General features: G+C 44.7%; 2 protein-coding genes across 2 annotated transcripts; both read left to right on the top strand.

Annotated features, from left to right (window-relative positions):
- Nucleotides 1-406: 406 nt before the first annotated feature.
- ppm1la (protein phosphatase, Mg2+/Mn2+ dependent, 1La) lies at nt 407-10,148 on the top strand. Its single transcript, XM_037084982.1, has 4 exons — nt 407-1,816; nt 6,569-6,743; nt 7,420-7,581; nt 7,804-10,148. Exons 1-4 carry the CDS (start codon nt 1,418-1,420, stop codon nt 8,157-8,159), a joined length of 1,092 nt encoding a protein of 363 aa, XP_036940877.1. The 5' UTR covers nt 407-1,417; the 3' UTR covers nt 8,160-10,148.
- A 3,363-nt stretch (nt 10,149-13,511) lies between these two features.
- arl14 (ADP-ribosylation factor-like 14) lies at nt 13,512-14,363 on the top strand. The gene has a single exon (XM_037085120.1). The coding sequence runs from the start codon at nt 13,683-13,685 to the stop codon at nt 14,283-14,285; it is 603 nt and encodes a 200-aa protein (XP_036941015.1). The 5' UTR covers nt 13,512-13,682; the 3' UTR covers nt 14,286-14,363.
- Nucleotides 14,364-16,818: the final 2,455 nt, after the last annotated feature.

Genomic DNA, 16,818 nt, shown 5'->3' with positions numbered 1-16,818 from the left:
CCAGTGCACTGTTTGAAGCCAGTAAGGTGGCAGGGTCCGCCACATATATCTAGTTTATTCAGTCATGAAAACAAAGATAATTTGTTTATTTAGTTTGGTTGTCATAAAGCGCTCCATGATGATTGGGGAGATAATATAGAGTGAAACTGCATTTAGACTTGACATAAGATTATTTTATAATTAATGTTAATTTCAGCTCTATTTAGTTTAATAACACAACAACAATGTAAGTAAATATATGAGGCACAAACAACTGAATACAGAACTGATAACAACGAAATAGTGCATAGATATAAAAAAAATAAGTAATGTAAAACAAAATAAATCAACACAATGAGATAAAAATATTTATTATTCAAGATGAAAATGTAATAATTGTAATGATAATAATATAAAATCCACAATAATTAATCACAATATCAAAAATTAAACAAATTCGACTTCACAATAAAAAAAAAAATCTTTTCTGTTTTACAGCAGAAGTGTTCAAGAGATTTGAATCATCTTTAAGAGTGACGTAATGATAACGATGATGTCACATCGTGCTCGATGACATCATCACTTGATGCCGCAGCCACCGTCATCGGTCCCATGTTTTGTTCATCCATCGCAGCAGTTTGCAGCTGCGCACTCCTGTCAGCGCCCACTTCATTTAAAGAACGAGCCACTGCTGTCAACATCTATGATCACGGTCCACATCCGCTACAGACTTTCAAAATAAAACCAACCCTGTACAAAAACATGTATGGAGCACACGTGGACAGCTCGTGTTAATGTTTCGCTTTATTCGGTCGACCACATTTCACTTCCTGTTTCATTCTTACTCCACCGTGGTGTTTTGACACGGTTCTAAAAAAAATGGAGGGGTGTGTGTGTGAGAAATGTAATCTTGTTGCGGGGACTGAGTAGAGACATAACCGAGGGAAGAAACGGGGGGGACGGAAAAAAAAAACAGACAAAAACGGAGGACACCTCCAAGTCACACCGTCGACCTCCTCCGCTGACTCCCATGACTCTCTCCGGGGTTGGTCTAACCCAAAAAAAAAAATCCGTCATCCAACAATGGGCTGTGGGAGATCGGCTCGACTCGGAGGATCGTCTTGCAGCTGTTCAGAGAGCCGAGAGTAGGACCGAGACATCGGAGTCAATGAAGGTGGCCTGTCCGCTTTTGTCCTGCATCTCCCGGCCCGGTGTCTGGCAGCCAGCCGCGGCGCACTGCGCGTAAATGCGGTCCGAATAGAGAAAGACAGGCCCGCCGAGGAGCTCCTTAAAGGTCGAAATGCACTTTAAAGGTTGAAATGCAGTCTTTGTCAGGCGTCGTCTGTAGCGAATCGATTTCCTTATAGTGTCCGCTGAGCGGATGGAGTGAACTGTGCAGAAAAAGAGAGAGAGACAGACTGCAGCTCGGTTGCGTGTGATGATAGGAGACACAATGACGCTCCTGTCTCTTCTGGGTCGGATCATGCGTTATTTTCTCCTCAGGCCTGAGACATTGTTCCTGTTGTGCATCAGTCTGGCGCTGTGGAGCTACTTCTTCCACACCGACGAGGTGAAAACCATCGTCAAGTCCAGCCGGGACGCCGTGAAGATGGTGAAGGGGAAAGTGGCGGAGATGATGCAGAATGACCGGCTGGGAGGCCTCAGTATCCTGGATGCGGAGTTCTCCAAAACCTGGGAGTTCAAAAACAACAACGTCGCCGTGTACTCCATCCAGGGGAGGAGAGATCACATGGAGGACCGCTTCGAGGTGCTCACCGACATCGCCAACAAGAGCCACCCGTCCATATTCGGGATCTTTGACGGTCACGGTGGAGAGGTAGGTAGGCAGGGAGGGAGAAGGGTGTGAGCCCAGATATTAAGCAGAATGCGTTTGTCCCGACTCCAAAAAAAAAAAAAAAGCTGCTGCAGCACAGGAGGGCAGCATCCTTTAGATTCAGAGCACACAGGAAGTTTTCTGTTTTGTTTTTGGTTGTTTGATTTAGGAGGATGGCACGACTCAGAAAAGCTCCAACATCACTTTAAAAACATGAAATTATAAGATGGAAAACTAACTTAATTCTCATCGTATTGTTAAACGCAACCCCCCTCCTCCCTCCTCCTCCACCTCCTCCTCTCTCCATCATTGTATGCTTTTGTGCCAACACCTCCTCCTCCTTGCCCGCTGCCAATCAGGGGGTTAACTTGGGACTCATCACAAAGAGCTTGTGAGTGTGTGTGTGTGTGTGTGTGTGTGTGTGTGTGTGTTGCCTCCACTCCCTGTGTATGTCAGGGGTCACTGGTTTCTCATGGCTGCCTTCAGACCATGTGTCCTGGACGCCATCTGTCCTCCCCAGTGGCTCCAGTGTGTTTTTCACGTAGAGATGCTGGTGTACAACACGAGAGGTGCCAAGGTGCGACTGTCTTCACTTTACACTTGTCGGGATATTTGGCGTGTCGTCGCTGTTGGGAAGGGAGACTGAGTTGAGGTTTAATCATGCTTCAGGAACTGAGTGATGGCTCCAATCTCTGACTGCACAGCCAGTTATCCTCCCAAGTGATCCATCAGTGGTCTGCCTTGTGAAATGTCAGAGAATAGTTGAACTTTGTCGATGAGAGTTTGCCAGATCCTAAGGTCACGTCTTCAACTTGTATGTCAAGTCTGACCAGCAACCCAAAACCAAAATATATGTAGTTTGAGAGAAGGGAAGTTTTGGTGTTTTTTTCTTGCTTTAAGTCTCTTTGAGGTTTTCATTGGTCAGGGGAGACGTAGTCATCTTGAGTAAAGACGCTAAGCTGCAGCTGAAGTCGGACAATGTGTTTCTGTCTAATTTGAGTCCAGTTCTTGTTAGTTTGAGTCACGATTTAAACTCAGAAAGTCTCGTGAAGATGCGCCTTTCGACCTCAGATCAAAACCACACATCTTTCCTCTTCACTGTACTGTTTATCCGTCTAGATTGTCTTGGTGTGAGTTGGAGGTATCGACCATGCTCACAATAACGTCTGTGGATCTTCATGAGTTAGAATTTCCTTTTTTAGGGACTTTGAGTGCCGTCTAGTTCCATTACGTTCAATCAAAGGCAGACAACTCTACTGCCGGTACCTCCAGAACTCAGCAGCTTGCACCAAAACAACCTGGATGGATGAAAAGCACTGCAGGCAAGAGGAAAAAATGTGTTTTTTATTATTTTTTTATTTTTAGGGTTGAAGTTTCCATAAACTTTGGCCTAAATATGGAAATCAAATCAGTTGCATATTGAAACAACGAGCCCTGTCTCTCGACACCACAACGTTTCCATCACGTTGCATCCAAACACTCGGGTCCTTGTCCAACACGCAGTGACATCTGCATTTTACAACATTTGAAGCCATAAAAAACACACTGTGTTCTCTCTTTAAAAAGATTAGGTGCGAGAGTTGCCGTTGGGTTGTGTTCAGTCAGGGAGACGAGGATGTTTGCTGTTCTGGATCACTCGGTCTATTCCTGTCCCGTAAACAAATATTTATCTTCCCTGTCGTCCGGACATCTCACTCTTCCTCCCTCTCCTCACTTTCTTAAGGCAAATTTGAATCCGTGCACATATTTGCCTTCTCTTGTATTTTCTCACTCATACTTTACATCAGTCTTTTCCTCTGATCACAACCTAGTGTACACTTTAGACTGAAGAAAAGAACGGGTCACTCTGACAGCGAGCTCGGTCGCCACAGGGTCGCACAGACCTCGTCCTCAGACGCAGCTGAGAGTAAATCAGTGACGGATGATTCTGATGTGAAGGTTCATTTTGGTGAAAGGCGTGTTTACCTTCTCTCCATGCTAATGATGTTGTCAGGGGGGCAAAAAGAGCTACATGTGGGGATACCCTTGAAGATTTATTACATTTTTTACATTTTTAAAAAATTACATTTTTCCGCAATTTGGCATTACTGTACACACACACACATGCACACACTGAAGCACTGTGACTCCAAACCAAATAGCAGGCCATCTCTGGCAGTGCTGTGTGTTCTAGCTCTGAAAATATGCAGGATATTTCTCAAACACGTCAATGGCTTCCCCCCCCCCCCCCCCCTCTCTCTCTCTGTCTCTCTCTCTCTGTCTCTCTCTCTCTCTCTCTCTCTCTCTCTCTCTCTCTCTCTCTCTGTCTCTCTTTTTTGTATTTTATATCAAGCCAGTGAGTTATGGCCCAGAATTAGTAATGTCAGCACAAGCTGCTGCTCCTCCTTTAACATGATTTACTGAGACTCTTTGCTGCTGAAGCAGGAACTTTAAAAGGCTTGCACACTACTTTACTGCATAAAATGAAATTTACAGTCCCGCACTGACTCGAGGGGCACATAGGATTTAACAAAAGAGCAAAAAAGAAGAGAACCAGATTAAGAGATGAATGAACGTTTAATAAAGGTGGTCCGGCGTGTCACATTCACTCATTAAAATCGTCAGACGGTGAAATATTTGAGTCGTTTATGAAGGTTGTGACTGTGCTGGCATTTTCAGCTGTTTACAACAGATCGAAATTTACACTTGCAGCTTTTTCACTGAGTGCCCCTCTCTCTAATTAAATAAATGAATGTGTGCACTTGTCCAGCAAAAAGGGAGGGAGGGAGGGAGGGGTGCTGCAGAAAGAGAGGGTTTCACTCCACTGATTACTGGGAATATCTAAATGTGATCCTGATCATTAGATCGATGGAAACATGGGGGTTTGAGTCTTGCATGTAGCAGAGAGGTTTAAAGGCACACTGTTGCACCTCTTGCTCATGTTTTTGCCTGTATTTATTGTTGGTATTAATTTAAACAAATACAACAAATGCATGATCATTTCCACGAGTCACGCGACGTGTCATACTTGTCCTGTAGCACGTTGGTGCCCCAGAAAGCACATGCAGCGTGTGATATATGGTGATATATGCAGTCTGTACACTCAGTGTAACCGGTGCATTAAGATGGTATAAAATAGTCCCTTTTTTTTTGGGATTTGATTCAACAGCATTAGCATAATGGAAATCTTGGCAGAGAAAAGAATGAAGGAGCAGATAAGTAAATGGAGGAGGAGGAGGAGGAGGAGGAGGAAGAGGGCAAGTGGGTTACAGGATGAGGAGGTTGTTCAATAATTCAGCGCAGAGCACCTGCTGTATGAAGCGAAGAAAGCACTCCTCCAAATTAGAATCATACAGAGCCACATTACCTGGCGACTACAGGAAGCGAAGAATATAAGTAGTAACAACTTCACGTTAGTGTTTATTCCAGGCCTGCAACCTGTCAAACGGAGGATAATTACTCAGAACATGTGATTAAATGTATCGCACATTTAGCGCAGGCAGAGACACGAATGAATAGCACGATTTGTTTTTCAGCACCAAAAATAACTGTTTCTATAAAGCAGTATTTATTGAGGTTTCTTTTAGACTCTTGGGGGCAACAGAACTCGCCCTGAGCACAACATTTTGACACACACACACACACACACACACACACACATATATATATATATATATATATATATATATATATATATATATATATATATATATATATATATATATATATATATATATATAAAACACAGCCCGAGAACGAGAGTGAACCAAAGTGTTCTCCCTCGGGCTAGAAAACCAGAACAATGAGCTGAAAGGTGACAAATGTTCTGTGGGTTTGTCAATATAGAGACACCTTTAGTAGTCAGTTAATCCATTTTTAAGACTCGAATTATTGAAGCTGGATGTGATAATCTGGCACATCGGTGTCGCTGTGGACTCCAGTCAGAACTTGCAACTGAGGTTTGTGTCACTTCAGTTGGTGCGTCTGCTGCCCAGTGCTTACAGATCACAGTGGACTGAGAGACAGATTTCTGGTCACATCACCTCTGTGGGACCAACATTAATATTTGGTTCACTGTAGATCAAATAAAGTTATTCTAAAATGAAGCAAGATGTTGGCAAATCATGTAAAACCTAAACATGATGGTAAAAAAAAAGTCATTAAAGGGCGATGTAGACCTGCAAAAAAATCCAGTAATGTAATGTAAAGGTGAGTTAAAGGTGCCATATTGTAGAGGGTGAGATTTCACGTCTGTTTATTTTAAAGCAGGTTCCGTAAGTTCCGTATAAATACTGTGAAAGTGTCAATTCAATCCATGTATAAATGCACACTGCCTGTAGTCAGAAGCTGTGCCTTTAAACAAGCCTTTACATCTTTCCTAAGGTTGTGATGTCACAACAGTACAGTCATCGCCCTCAGCCACGCCTTCAGCACTGCAGTGTTTGCAAAAACCCCCCCAAAAAACAGCAGGAACACAGTGGCAGTCGCCTGCTCAGGCCTGTGACAGCTGACCTATCAGAGCAGACGGGCACCAAAACCAAGTGGAGAACAGTGTAACAAGACTGTCACTGAACACTGAAGCACGTAAACATTTCCTAATACACACCCACAATGAAAGCATTGAGCGTGATATGATGCCTTTAAACAAGCTGTTGCAGTTGTAGAGAAGAGTGTATCTTGATATTTTCCGAGCCTCTAAACTGATTTTAAATCGATACCAAACCAGCTCCGCGCTCTGCCTCATCCACCTTCCTCTGTCTAATCCCTCTCTCCCAGGCTGCAGCTGACTATGTGAAGGCCCACCTGCCAGAAACCCTGAGGCAGCAGCTGCAGGCCTTTGAGCGAGAGAAGAGAGAGAGCGCTCACTCGTACGCCAGCATCCTCGAGCAGCGCATCCTGACTGTGGATCGTGAGATGCTGGACAAGCTCTCCGCCAACCACGATGAAGCAGGTCAGGAGGGGGAGGAGGGCGGTGGGAAGTGGATATATATGTGTGTGTGCACATGTGTGTGTGTGTGGTTGGACAGTTTTTGACCTAACAGAGGGAGGATAGGAACAAAATCTGAGTGTTCCTGGAGATGTAAAGTGAAAATTCATCCTGAAATCTAAGCCACAGAACTGCAGAGTACAAGCAGATGTTCTACAGTGTTGCCAGACATGTTTCCACACCAGTTTTAATCGATAACTCAACATTGGCAAGTTTCTGTGCCCTGCTCTCTGCTGTCAAATAAAAAATCTCACAACTCCCTGCGCAGTCCCCTGTCAGCACAAAAGCCTCTGAGTGAGACTGCTGCGCTGTAACATTACGCTGCTGCACACTGCAGTATAGTACGGTGTGGTGGATACTGTCTGCACTGCTGTGAAATTCAGAGCCACGGTCCTGATCGATCAGTTGGTGGCATTTGATACGTCCAGCTCCAGAAAACAGCCTTTCCTCTTTCGTTCTGTTTGGCCTATTGTTTTTCATTGTTGATTTGTTTTGCGGGGACAGTCAGAGTCAAATCCGAATATTTAAGTCACGTGAATGTAGTAAACCCCAAAGATCTGATTCAAGGTAGTTACAGACATTTGTAGGATGCTTCCTCAGACTGGTTCCTCTTTCCCTGTCAAACCCCCCCCCACCGCAGGAACCACATGTCTTATGGCGCTGCTGTCCGACCGAGAGCTCACTGTGGCCAACGTCGGAGACTCCCGCGGCGTGTTGTGCGACAAGGATGGGAACGCCGTTGCGCTGTCGCATGACCACAAGCCGTATCAGCTCAAGGAGCGCAAGAGGATCAAGAGGGCAGGTACTGTACGCGACACAAACAGCTTGTACTGGATGTACCTGTGCTCTGCTCTCATGCTGTTGGGTTTGCATGCCATCTGTTGGTGTACTCAGGGAACAGCATTGTGTTAAACAAAGCAGAGGGGCAGTATGTGATGTCTGAAATACAAACCTAAGATGTGCCCATGATTTTGAGTATCGAACGTCAGACTGAACTGCTTCATCCTCATTTCTTCCCTTCCAGGAGGTTTCATCAGTTTTAATGGCTCCTGGAGAGTCCAGGGGATCCTGGCCATGTCCCGCTCTCTTGGAGACTACCCGCTGAAGAACCTCAACGTCGTCATCCCCGACCCTGACATCATGACCTTTGACCTGGACAAACTTCAGCCAGAGTTCATGATCCTGGCGTCCGACGGCTTGTGGGATGCTTTCAGCAACGAGGAGGCCGTCCGGTTCGTCCGCGAGCGCCTGGACGAGCCTCACTTCGGCGCCAAGAGCATCGTCCTCCAGTCCTTCTACCGCGGCTGCCCCGACAACATCACCGTCATGGTGGTGAAGTTCAAGAGCGGAGCCGGGGGGAGTAGCAAGGGCGGGGATTAGGTCAGGTTCAAGTTGAGAGATGGTAATTTTCCCCATCTTTTCCGATGGAGCAGCAAGGGTGACACGACAGCAGGACTGGAGGAAGTTAAAGTTTGGACATTGAGAACTGTACTGTTGATAAGTACACACACACACACACACACACAGAAACATGTAAAAAAAAAAAAAAAAGAAAAAGCCAGGTTTTGTTTGGTTTGTAGGTTTCTGATTGAGATAAGGGCATTCAAACAAACCACAGAATTCATACTCATCCGATGAATACATTAAAATACTGAGACGAGAGAAAAAAAAACACAAGACACACAAAGCAAACAGGGGATTTTCTCTCAACCAGCACACATTAGACTGTGACTGATTTACTACTGTTTACTGTACATGCACGTGAATGGTACAGCTCCACTGGAGGCTTCTTCAGAGGAGGCTTCAACTAGTGCCTACTCCAGAATTACTGTGCAACTACAGGAAGCTACTGAAAACGCATTCGCGGAGAAAAGAAAAAAAAAAAAAACAACCTCCACCCTGCTTGCTGCATTTTGATGATAATCCCAAGTATTGTACATGCATCTGTTACAACTTTGACCTGGAAAATCGTGTCAAATATGAAAAAAAAAGACTCCAGTGGATCCATACCTTTGATTTAACACGAGGCAACGCTCCAGTTAAAATCTATATTTTGAGTATCAGTCAATCAGTTCCTGCAGAGAGAGAGAGGGAGCTGTTAAACATTTGTAGTCAGTCGGTTTAATGTAAAAGCGAGCAGTCTTGAGAGAGGAAGAAAAAGTAGTGCAAGGCATTGAAAGTTTGTAAAATTCTCAACTTGAAGTATTTTCAAAGTTAGGAAGAAGCTTGAATTTAAATGTACACCTTCAAAGATGATGATTTTTTATCACAAGCTGATACTTTACCCCGATAATCACTCATTTAAACCAAAAATCTGTTGATGATGATTTTTGAAAAGGATGGGCGAGTTTGAGTTTGAGAAGTTTTTGTTAATCTCTCTTCAAATGTAAAGAAAGGTAAAGAAATCCTGTCACCGTCATCCAAACTGACACTGCAAAGTTTTACAGCCAAGTTTAGTGTAGTTAGTATTGAGTTGTGTTTAGTGTGTAGAAGGTTAGTGATACTCAGATCATAGATTTTCGAGCGGAGTTTCACTTTTACAGACAACACACACACACAAACACATATGAAAAACTGCACTTTTCAGATGTTTATTTTTTGGAATGGTGAATCCTTAACATATCAGCTGATGTAAACTCTGTATATCCTCAGTAACACACACAAGGGTTTTAACGTATGTAGAAATCTGATTTAGTTTCCCGACCCTCATGGTTCACCTCATGGTTCTGCAGTTTCTTTTTTATGGAGCTTGTCCCATCAGAGTTAATTCATGCCATCCGTGTCAGGGCGCATGAGCTCTGGCACTACCCAGAACGGAATCATGAACAGAGTACAGCGCTGGTGGCTGCCTTTGACCCGGGGAAGCGCACGAAATGGGACGTGGAAACTACAGGACGACACAACTGCACAGCCGCAGCCTGAACGCTTGTAGCTTGTTATGTGATCTGCTCGTGAAGCAATACGACTGGTGTCGACGACGGCAACAACCTGTCGAGGAACGTTGCGGTACCATACTTGATTTACTACTGTTTTTATGTTCAACTACTTTTTACCACTTTGTTTTCATGATCTCTGCATCAGTCGACAGAAGCCTTTTTTTTTTTAATTTAACAGTTTACCTAATGCCTTATTTATTATTACGTTTCTGGACGTGTCTGGCGGAATTTGCCAAATCAGTATATCCATTTGTTTTTCGTCCTTCTGTACATGAGCAGAAGTTGACAGGACATTAGATACACATCACTTTGTTTTTTGAGGAGCAGTCTACGATTATTCACACATGTTGAGCTGATGCTCAGTGTAAAAAAAAAAAAGTGTAAAAACGCTGTATGTAAACTATCAGTATTAAACAAACTCTTTCATCTTAAATGTGTTTTCTCCCTTCAGTCTTTATTATCTCGACAGACCTGACTTTACATTCTGACCGTGCAGCACCATCATCACAGCAGCTCAGTCACTACAAAACACACCAGCTCTTCATCAAAGGTCCCTTCAAATTGAATTTGATCACTATAGAGCAGTTTAAAGGAGACATCTGACTTTGCAGATCTCTCTCTCTTTTTTTTTGTTTTACTTGTTTTTAGGATCTTGAGCCAGATGCAATTTCTAAAGATTTCATTCTTCTGTTTAATGACAATAAAAGTCATCCTAAATCTTGAACCTCTAAACTGTGACAAAGCGTAGGAAAGGAAATAAAAGAAAAAAAAATTCTATCTTAATTTTGTCCCCAAAAGGGCATGTTGATATTTAAATGTTCATGTAACGGACCGGGGGGCAAGTTTTGTTATTATATGTGAATATTGTCCACTTTGAAGTAGCAAAATCTTTTTCTTTTCTTTTTTTTTAATTAAATGTTCAATTCCATTATCATGTTCAAGTTCACTTTCTCAAAAAATTTGTTTTTCAGTTGTCATTTTATCCCCCAGTGTGAGGAAACGTAGGTGCGAGTCCAAAACACTGGGGGGCGCTGCTCTGCTGATTTAATTTAACTATTGTCCACTATGGGCATCTTAAATCAGTGTAAATTAAATGTCAGTGCAATCACATCTTAATGATCATGCAAATTGAACTATTGCCTTTGCATGTTTTACACAGAAAAGTGGGAAATCATAATGCTTTAGTAAAATTGCATTTTAATCTTTACATTATTATTTTAACAAAGTCTCCTGTGAACTTCCATTATTATGATATTTTCTGTACTTTGCTCTGAGACTTTAGTTTTCCTCTGTGTAAATCTATTTATCACCGTTATTTCTCCATTAATCTGGGTGCCTTCACACTAACACACCTGCTTCTGGCTCCCTGAAGCAGCTAAGTTTGGAGTGCCTTGCCCAAGGGCGCCACAAGAACGGATGCGGAGGCGATGAGTAAACACTGACGAATGTTCTGCTCTTCATTCGGCCTTTATATCATCTGCAGGAATTTGAATCACTTCTCACGAACCTGTTTGGTGTAAATCGTTTTGCGAACAATAGCCACACACAAAGTATGCGTCGATGAGCTCAGAGTGAGGTTGTGACGTCTTCTGGGAGTTTCTGGGATGTCTCAGAGGGTCCATGGATTCCGTTCCCTAACACTGCCCCGTCATCCCGGCTGCAGCCTGCAGGAGGGGGGCGCGGACAGCTCGGAAGCCTCGATGATGCCAAGTTAAGTGACAGGCAGCGCCAGGTGCAGCGACTCAGAATAGATCTGATCCAAATGCCAAGACTGGTGTTACAACATTAAGGCTTCTTATAACCATAACGCGCACGCACTGGTCTGCGTCACACTTGATGTTTGCGGGAACTGTTTGCCCCCATTTTATCTGGTTTTGGCACTTTATAAGTGAGACGAGTGCGCGCAGGCAGCAGAGGAAGAAACTTGTCAGCGAGCCAACACAGAAACAACCAACAATCTAACGGTTCCATTTTGTTTGTTTTTTCCCCTTCCGATCCTTTAAAGGACTATTTTGAATCGCAAAACTCACAATATGGGACAGCAAGGCTCAAAATCCACCATGGAGGCGCGGGTGATCTTCCAGCGCGTTAACTCGATGGAAATGTGTCAGAAAACGGACGCATGTTCCACTCCAGCCTCCGTTGTGCGCATTCAGAAGCGAGTGGCCGGTCAGCCGGCCTGTCTTCACTCTTCCACCCGGTCACTGGAGAGGACAACACCGCAGTCCTGGAACCAAAGCCGCCGTGACTCCGTGGGGCTGGTGTACGTGATGGATAACCCGACCGGAGGCGTGTGGGTGAAGCCGGGAGAGAAATGGAGCAGATCCTGATGCAGACATTGAAATCTTCAGATGAAATGCAAACGAATTCATTGATGGAATTAAGTCGCGCACGACGTGACCGGATGCATTATGTGTGTCCTTAAAGCTTTGGTGTCTTCCGAGCAGCAGGACGCCGCCGGTTTGAGTTTGGTGCGTCTCCATGGCGCATCCACACTGCGAGGCGTGGAAGCGAGGTGGACTTAAATCATCTCAGCGGCACGGAAGCGTTGGCTGGACTGATCACTGACATTCATTCATTTAGTCTTTAAGAGACATTAGTAACTCGGTGTCAGACTGCATGAGAGGAAGATGGCGAGAGGAGATGAAGAGAGCCGTGCGTCACGCGCACTGAGATAATGTGTTTTCTTTGGAAACAGGCTGTTAAAGTCTCGTTTTCAACGTGATTTTGAGGCGTCACGCCTGTTTTCTTCAGAATAATGTGGAGCAGATCGAATGAAAGAGGGGAGCTTGGGTTAAGTTGGCTCGCATGCCGCTGCTATTTAAAGAAACGAGTGTGGTTTGACAACACGTCGCACCATGACCACTGTGTCAAGGTGAAAACTGCATCCTTCCGATGGCTGACCAACCCTCATTGATTTTTCCTTCCTTTTTTATTTGACAGTGCTCTTTTTTATTTTTATTTTTTTATTTATTATTATTATTATTATTATTATTATTATTATTATTATTATTATTATTATTATTATTTTAGAATTTATTTAATCAATGTTTGTAACACCACAGCACAAACACACACGTCTTAAAACTGAATGTATCTTTTGTATTTACATATGAATTTAAATGTGAAGGACTGGAGGGTCACTGCTGACCCACTTTTGTACTGAATGTTTTGTATTGAGCGTCTGAAGGGTTTGGCTCAGTTTGAGGTTTGAGGAAAGTTGTGATGCGTCTGAAGGGAAACAACATCCACTGGACACCTCACGTGTCGCGCTTGGACTGTGTGGAAATGTACGTGGAAATGAACAATGTAAAGGCTCAATGCACATGACTTTCTGTATTAACTCTTGTTCTGCAGGAAAACTGCATTTCTTTCTTTGGCAGGTGAATCCCTGATTGTGTTGTGGATCGAGTGTGATCCATTATTAAACATGTGATTAGAATTAAAAGCATTTTAAGACAAGTGATTGTTTGTCTCGTGTGTGCAATAACATAACCAAGGCTCCAGGTTCCATGATTTAGAAGAGTTTGATTTAGATTTAGATGATGATTTTAGACTCGAGCGGTGAGTTTTCAGACCTGTGTGCATGAGCTCCAGTGTTTGTTTGAGTGTGCAATGGAATAAAAAGCCAGTAAAATCTTTTCGGATAACGTTTTATAACCCCATGGCATGGCAAATGTAAGGTTGGCACACTGCCATCGCATCAAATGTAATAAAAAAAAACTTTACATAACTGGAATTACAGAGGGTAAATAAACAAGGGATTACCTGTGGTTGGCACAAACTTTGCCCCCTGCTGCGCGGCCTTATCAGTGGCCTGTGAGTTACAGTCAGCATGGAGCTAATGGCTCATCTATTAAACTCCAGGCCACACACTGAGCAAACACCGGACTCAAACGAGCACTGTAAGAGGAAGATGTGCCTTTCCCACTTGTGTTGACCCGTCTCCCTCCTCTTCCATGTCGCCATGGGGCTGCGAGGATCCAAACTACCGGAGGCCAATGTCCTCCTCCTGGGCCTGGACAACGCGGGGAAATCGACCTTCCTCTACAAGCTGAAGCACAACATGAGTGTCAACACCGTGCCCACCATCGGCTTCAACGTGGAAATGCTCGAGGCGAGGAAGAACGGCAAGAACATCCACGTGACCGTGTGGGACGTCGGCGGGCAGAAGACGATGCGGGAGCACTGGAGGGGTTTCCACCAGGACGCGGCGGCGGTGGTGTTCATCGTGGACAGCTCGGACACGGCGCGCCTGGAGGAGGCGCGCAGGGAGCTGGAGAGCACCCTGAGGAGCGAGCGGCTGCGGGGCAGGCCGCTCATCCTCCTGGCCAACAAGCAGGACGTGAACGGAGCGCTGACCGCCACGGAGCTCAAGGAGAGGTTCAACCTGAGGAAGGCTGCGGGTCGGGACTGGTTCGTGCAGCCCTGCTCGGCGTCGACGGGAGTCGGAGTGGACGAGGCCTTCAGACGGGTGGTCCAAATGGTCAAACTCCCGGCAGACCCCGCGACAGTGAAAGACAACATCAAGGACAGAGTGCACCACATTAAAGCGAGTAGCAGACACTGAGTTTTATTTATATCAAATGTGAATTTTGAATCCTCCCAATCTAAAACTGTTTTTAACAATAAATCATATTTAAAGAGACATCAGACACGTTGGGTTAAGTTGATTTCCTCTCTGCGCACACACACAGCAGATGGATCCACAGAGTTGATTAATCTAGTTTCTTGCGATATTACGGATGCGACAGGAAACACAAGAGAGCACGAAGTCGATCACTGCTGCCATTAAACCTAATCAATCCGTAGAAATGATATCCTCTTTCAATTATTAACAGAACTAGATTATGTCGGACAGCCACGGCCCCTATTAACATTTAACTCCCGGGTTTCATGGAGGCGTCTCCCTGATACAGCATCAACATCAGCTCAGATAAGGAGGCTGTAAGTTGCTGAGAAGTCACGGTTTTTCATCGACCAGCCTGTGGTGGTAAATTCTGATGAAGCAAAGAAAACTTACTGACGCACTGTGGTTGTAGGTCGCCACCCGAAACGTCAGTATTTGACAAAAAAAACAACCAAACAAAACAAAAAAAAAAACAATTTTCTTACAAACTGGAGCTTTCATTAATTGTTTTTGCTCCTGTCTTTTTTTTTTTTTTTGTCATGATTAAATAAAGACACAAAAAGCCAAAAACAGGTGTTGCTGGAGGATAATAAACACCAGCTGAAGAGTCTTTTTTTCACGACTTTTCAACCCAAAAGTTCTCGTTGCAAATGATGAATTCCTGATTCATCAAGCACATTTACAGATGAACAAATAAAGCTGAATACCGCATAGAAAATGTGACCACACATGACTTGAAGACCGGCTGAAACACGTCCTTAGTTGGAACAAATGAAGCAATGAGCGATACAATCCTCAGTACAGGTCAAAGACGCACAGTTCAGGAACCAGACATCGTTTTTTTGTATTTCTGAAATGTCCATTATAGTGGTACAAAATACACTCTCAAATGTAGAATCCTTCAGCGCCCATCTCATCCAACTAGCGTCCTTGTCATGTAGTCTGTCCGATGTTGGACCCCGGCCATCCTCTGCTCCCTTCCCGCACAGTTTCCTCATATGTCGGTAGACGCTTGCAGTCCTCATACGAGGGCAGCTGAGCAGAGGGACCCGGCTCCAGCGAGCTGTCCGGTGTGCAGCTCTCCACCAGCGGGTCCTGCGACGTGGTGACGGGCGGGTGTCCGTCGTGCGGCGGTGTGAGCTGCCTGGACCTGGAGCACAACACCCGCTGAACAAAGTATCCCACCGCGAACAGGAGCAGCATGATGAGCACCCCGGAAAGTTTCCGGGTCACCATGGCGATGTGGTAGTAGGTCTGGTCCACGAACTGCTTGCAACAGGTGACCGCGGTGGTGTCGTTGCCCTGCGCGCAGCAGACCTGCTCGTCCCGGCAGATGTCCTGTCCACATCTGCGGATGGAGGAGACCAGAGTGCGGACGAGAAAGCACGCCGTGAGGAGGGTCAGCGCCTGGCACTTGTAGAAAAACATCGCTGCTGTGCTTCGAAAAACGAGATGGTCCCGGTGAAGAAACAAGAGGGTGCAGAAGGGAGACCGCTCGGATGGATGGAGAAGCGTTGGGCGCTGACGCAGAGGCATCATCAACAACAGCGCGCACCAGGGCCGGTCCTAGCTTTTTGGGGGGCCTGGGCCAAAAGTTTTCTGGAGGCTCCTTGTTAGTGAAACTATAGTGAAGGGTACTAAACCTTCAAAGGCAGGGATTTTTAAAAAGTTTTTACACCGCAGCCAATCTTCCAACACCACCATAATGAGCAACGTTGTAATACAGCAGGATGGTATTGTAACTTCTGTTTTGTTCATCCTAAATTCAAGACCGGCATTTCAGGTTGACCCCTGAAAATTAAACCTACATAAAGTGATGATGAACAGGAATTGTTGGTGCACCCCTACATCAATAAACTTACTGAAAATACGACTTTTGAGGAATCCAAAAAAAATGTTAATTGTCTTTAAATGTTAAAAAGAATATATCTTTCCTTCCTCAAAACAACAACAACAACAACAACAACAACAACAAAATAAATAAATAAAGTAATTTGGGCCACCCTCACTACAGTACACTGTCTTTTGGGGCCTCTGGTGGCTTCTAGGTGTGCCAGGCTAGTTTGGCCACATCTGAAATAAATACTGACAAAAAAAGAGCAGAGATAAGCGATCAGCACACAAGAACGCGTCTACAGAGGAGTCAACATGCAGCAGGGGCTCAGATGAACGCTTGACATCAACTCCCAAGTGTGCTTCAGTTTGCCCCTGATTTATCGTGCACTTAGCGGGTTTATTGAATCGTAAACACAGTCCTACAAACAAAATGGTTTATTCATTTCACATGAAAGTAAACAGGCGCCCAGGACATCGACCAGTGGTGCCTGAAGCACCGAGGTAAGATGAATAGTCGACGTGGGGACAGTTGATGCCCCCGGACTCTGGACAAAGGAGGAGGAGGAGGAGGGAACAATGAGGGGCGCTGTCCAAGGTGCTGACACAACTAAACCTGGGTAACTCAAATGTTCTGGCT

Source organism: Acanthopagrus latus, chromosome 21 (genome assembly GCF_904848185.1).
Source record: "Acanthopagrus latus isolate v.2019 chromosome 21, fAcaLat1.1, whole genome shotgun sequence".
Taxonomy (NCBI): domain Eukaryota; kingdom Metazoa; phylum Chordata; class Actinopteri; order Spariformes; family Sparidae; genus Acanthopagrus; species Acanthopagrus latus.
The sequence above is the reverse complement of the archived record's forward strand: the minus strand, read 5'-3'. Positions and strand labels throughout refer to the sequence as shown.